The sequence below is a fragment of the Vigna unguiculata genome, chromosome 10, assembly GCF_037176805.1.
Source record: "Vigna unguiculata cultivar grain cowpea cultivar isolate G323 ecotype 2 chromosome 10, ASM3717680v1, whole genome shotgun sequence".
Lineage (NCBI taxonomy): Eukaryota > Viridiplantae > Streptophyta > Magnoliopsida > Fabales > Fabaceae > Vigna > Vigna unguiculata.
This window is the reverse complement of record NC_140801.1, coordinates 8726976-8731641: the sequence shown is the minus strand read 5'-3', so window position 1 is coordinate 8731641 and position 4666 is coordinate 8726976. Positions and strand designations below refer to the sequence as shown.

Genomic DNA, 4666 nt, shown 5'->3' with positions numbered 1-4666 from the left:
TTGCTTTCGGATGTAGACAGGACATCACTGGATGACATCCGATAAAAGTTGTGGACTTCCAAATATTGAAAAACATATATTTTTATATTATCGGATGTCGACTTTCGGTATATATTTTTTGACATTCAGAAGTCTACAACCTTTACCGAATGTCTACATCCAAAAACATCCTTTATCAGAAGTGTCGACATCTGAAAGCAACTTACGAAGTAAAATCTACATTACTCTGATCAAATGATCAAAGAATATTTTTAGAATTCAAAAATTATTTGGGAGTGCAGAAGAAATCTTGGAGATACAAGAAGAAACCTCGTAAAAGTATTTTTCTCTCTATTCCACTATCTATTTGAATTCTTAACTAGGTCCACCAAAAATTCTTGAACTCATACATTTCATCAATAATTTATAAATTAAGTTATAATTATTTTATTTATGGAATAAATAAAATATAAAGATTAAGAGATTTATTTATATCACTATTTTGCTAAATAGTTTTAAAATACAAAATAAAAATTGCCTAAATTATCGTATAGTATTTATTTTATATTAATGAAATAAGTGTTATGACATTTAACAAAAAATATTGTATAACATTATTTTAAATTATAAAATAACTTAGTTTTCCAAAAATACATGCTATGATCATTAGTTAAACAATTGTGCCTCTAAGACAAAGTAACATGCTAATTAACAAATGGTAATTAAGCCTAAAAAAATGAAACAAGTAAACAAAATAAGCTCCTTTTACAGATAATCCATGGTTGAGGATCAGAAATAAGAAAAGGAAAAAAGCACCCTCACACTACCTTCTTATGATGTTACAAAGCCAGCAGAATTAGAAGTTCAGTAAATCTTCATAAAGCAATACATAGAAGATACCCATTTAAAAAATACATATATACACTTATCTCCTTTGTAAGTAATATATGCTAAAGCATAAGCATAGAAAAGTACTGCTCAAATTCTTGATCAATTGTTGGTGCCCTTGTTGTACCTGATTGAGCCTCTGCAACCAAAAAAATAACACTGTCAACCTAGGAATTATGAACAGAACATTTGATGTTCAGAACACATATTCTAGCGACTAATTTCAATGAACATAAAATGATCCCATCCTCACAAACATTCACCGTCAAGAAGGCACACTAGTACAAAAACAGTTTTTTATGACGACTTATTATGTCAGTTATAATTCATCTGGCAAAATAAGTGATGCGGTGACAGAGTTGTAAATATGATAAAACTTTCTATGTAGATTATCACTAAAACCGGCATAGATGTGGGTGCGATAACATTTTCGTAATATAAAGTAAAAGACGTTCTTAGACGGTTATCACTTTCCATACCTTGGTTTACATCCCATCTTCCGGATGAAAGGACATACTTGTGATGGCTTTCTCTTTTAGTTAAACGATCTTCAAATTCCATATCAGTGGACTCCTCAGTACTGTCTTTAGCATATTCTTGGAGCAAGTTATCTCTGCAGCTTTCTATTTCCAAAATCTTTTCCTCAAGATTCTTCAGAGCCTGTAAATCAGCATAATGATAAGATGGATCACATTCTTTGTCATGAAATGTGTCTGCTTCACCTGTGCATCCCTTATCAGCTGCAGAATCATCTAAAGTGTGGTGATTATCCTTGGCACTGTAATCTTCCCTACCAAGCAAAGTGGAAGGTCTCCCATGTTGGTATGCCATTGCAGATTCGGCAACAAGTTTACCTTCTTCATTTACAGACATGGAAGTAATGGAATCTTCTGATAAACAGTTGCTGTTGCTGTCTTTGACAGAGTCAGCTTCTGAGTTTTCTGCATCTGTTCTACCCTTAAGAACATAAATCTGCATGCTCTCTAGTGCAGGATTTTCATCATCAAACGTTGAAGCATGTTCAGAAGGGGAATTCCCAACCCAGCATTTATGCTTTGGTCTAAGCAGATCCAATTGATTACTTTGGAATTTTCTTTTCTTGTTCCATTCAATAATGTTGACCTTGTGGTGTACTCCATCAACACAAAATCTGAAAGGAACAAATGAATCATTAAGAGAGGTTGGAATTTGAAGCACTCACATTTAGTTAAAAGAAAATGTTTAGTTAGAGCTTAAACATAATGAATCATTACTATTCCATTATGTTTGGTTCTTGTGTATTGGAAGTCCCACATTGATTAGAGATAAAACCAATTTATATTATATAAGTAGATGCAAACTTCACTTTATAAGCATGTTTTGTAAGGTTAAGTTAAGTTTAACTTCCAAACTGTGGAAAAAAATTTCTCATATACAATATTTATCATGTTTAAGTCAATGTTAAGAGTGTGTGTAGTGACACATTAGGTTCAAGAGTACATTGGCCTTATGAAGCATATTTGATTTGAAAAGGAATGTTCTATAATTTCAGTTCAAAAATTACAATTTCTCAACTGATTTGAAAAGGAATGTCTTGTATGCCATAATGATCAATGACATGGAGATTAAACAAAGTTCTTATAGTGTATATGATAAGTCAGATAATACTCATGTATAACCTTATATATTACACTCAATTTGTGTATGAAGTGTACAATATAGTATAGGTCAAATCTTGCATGTAACAGCTTTTTTTACAGGTTCCAACCCTAAAAATTTAACAATTCTTGACAGCAATATCTTCTATTTATGACCATAAATAAATGCAAAAAGAAAACACAATAAAGAGTGGAGGAAGCCATTTTGTGCATCCAATTCATGTGTTTACATAAAAAAGAGAAAAGAAAAAACCTCAATCACTAGTTAAGAACTTCCCAGAATAGCTCTATTCCACATAGTATGCAACAAAATCTAAACACTTCAACATATAATCATCAAAATCACTATCCAAACACGCAGACAACAGAGTTCCATTGTTTGTACACTGCATTGAACTGAATGATTCAAAGTCTTGTTATTCTTTACTGTATTCAACCAAGCCAAAGCCCCAACCCTTTTATCAATTTACAAGCCACAAACATCTGATCTTGATTAGAGGAGTTTTCTCATAAAGATTTCTAAAAAGGTAAAATCAGTTTCCTTATAAACTAAATGCATAATTTAAGCAAAAAATTGAGAAAACTTCATTATAGTTGTACAAATGAGCTTGTTCATACGATAATTTTAATTTATCTCAATTTCTTCTTCGATTTTTTTCTTTTATAGATTCTCAGTACATGTTCCTCAAATCCTTAAAACAAAAAACGTAACAGTAGACAGGTGATTACAGGAACAGTAACATCAAATCTGACATGAAAAGCAGAAAAGGGTTTTAACAATTCAGAGATCAAAAAGGATCACAAAAGAGAAGAAAAACAAAAATTTGGAAAATCCCAGATTGCCAAACCTGTACCCTTGAGATGGGTTGTGAATATCTGCTTCCATCTTTTACTAGAAAATCAAAGAGGGTCTTCACAGCTCAGAAAGAGAAACTGAGAGACGAACCATGCTCGTTTTGACAACTTTCCACACTACTGTCCTTTTCTTATCCTTTTTTCGAGATAAATTAACTAATTTCTATGTACTCATCTTCTAACAAAAAATATGTAAGAACTGTGAAGTGTTGTGAAATTCAATGTATAGAAACAAATTTCATTTAATTTCTACATGTATACAATATCTTAGTTTTAAGAATAAATTTGACACAGAATCTTATGTTTTTTTTTTTTTTGAATAGTAACTACAAGTAACTTATTTCATGTACATTTCGTTTTATTTATTTATTTCGGCTAAATTATTTTTTAATCTTACTATTTATTTTTCTTATTTTGGTTTCGAAGGTAATCAAATGTCAAATCAAATTCTTCAATTTATAAAAAATTAATATTTTGTATTCAATTATAAGTAAAATTAATAACAAAAATTAAAGATTGTAGGGACATGATTTCTTTTAAAGATATGTATTATTATTTTTTTATATTCAGGAACTTTAACTCATTCTATTAATAAAGATCAAATTAAATTAAACAAAAAATTCATAAATAAAAATTAACTGAGCTTTTATATATATATATATATATATATATATATATATATATATATATATATATATATATATATATATATATATATATTTGTGTAGTTCATATAACACAAATAACACATCTAACAATAAGTTATTGAAACAAATGCTTAACTTAAAATTAAGATACATTTAAGTTATATTAATTCACTTTCATTCAAAATCCAACATACAACTAAATAGAATATATATGAGTTTATATGTCAAGGATATTTAAAATGTCAAATATCAACTAACGTCATCTAAAACATCTAAAGTAGGTACATTAATTCTATAAGAGATTAACATTTGATTTAATCCAAAACTCAGATTTATAAATAAATTCAATAATATAATATCAAGATAAGTTTATTACAACTCATATCGCACATGTCGCAATGTGTAAAGCTCTTCCATCAAATTCTTACCACATAATATCTTATATCTGATCACAAACTTTTATACATTTTATCATTCTCTAAAAGCATTGTAAAACAATATAATTTATTTAAATAAAACCATAACTTAGTCAGATATTAAATCTATATTTATTTTACATTCATAAAAACATAAATATATTTAATCAGTTAAAAAGACCATAAGAAGAAGAAAAAAAGATTATTATATGTAGCTTGAGTAAAAATAAGTTTGCTTAAGCAA

The 4666-nt window shown here is 28.7% G+C and overlaps 1 protein-coding gene across 2 annotated transcripts; it reads right to left on the bottom strand.

Moving 5' to 3' along the window:
• Positions 1-701: 701 nt before the first annotated feature.
• Positions 702-3558, bottom strand: LOC114165838 (protein FAR-RED ELONGATED HYPOCOTYL 1). Of its 2 annotated transcripts, none has more exons than XM_028050436.2 (3): positions 3353-3558; positions 1347-2017; positions 702-1006 (listed from the first exon to the last, which is right to left on the bottom strand). In XM_028050436.2, exons 1-3 carry the CDS (start codon positions 3388-3390, stop codon positions 930-932), a joined length of 786 nt encoding a protein of 261 aa, XP_027906237.1. In that variant the 5' UTR covers positions 3391-3558; the 3' UTR covers positions 702-929. The 2 variants fall into 2 exon arrangements, with proteins under 2 accessions (XP_027906237.1, XP_027906238.1); XM_028050437.2 differs by having other exon boundaries at positions 3359-3549.
• Positions 3559-4666: the final 1108 nt, after the last annotated feature.

Bases quoted from the DNA above. Each gene is read 5' to 3' on its own strand.
- LOC114165838 (XM_028050436.2), bottom strand. From the start codon at position 3,390: ATGGAAGCAGATATTCACAACCCATCTCAAGGGTACAG. The intron at 2,018-3,352 runs GTTTGGCAATCT...TGTTCCTTTCAG, and splicing joins AACCCATCTCAAGGGTACAG to ATTTTGTGTTGATGGAGTAC. The intron at 1,007-1,346 runs GTATGGAAAGTG...TTTTGGTTGCAG, and splicing joins AAGATGGGATGTAAACCAAG to AGGCTCAATCAGGTACAACA.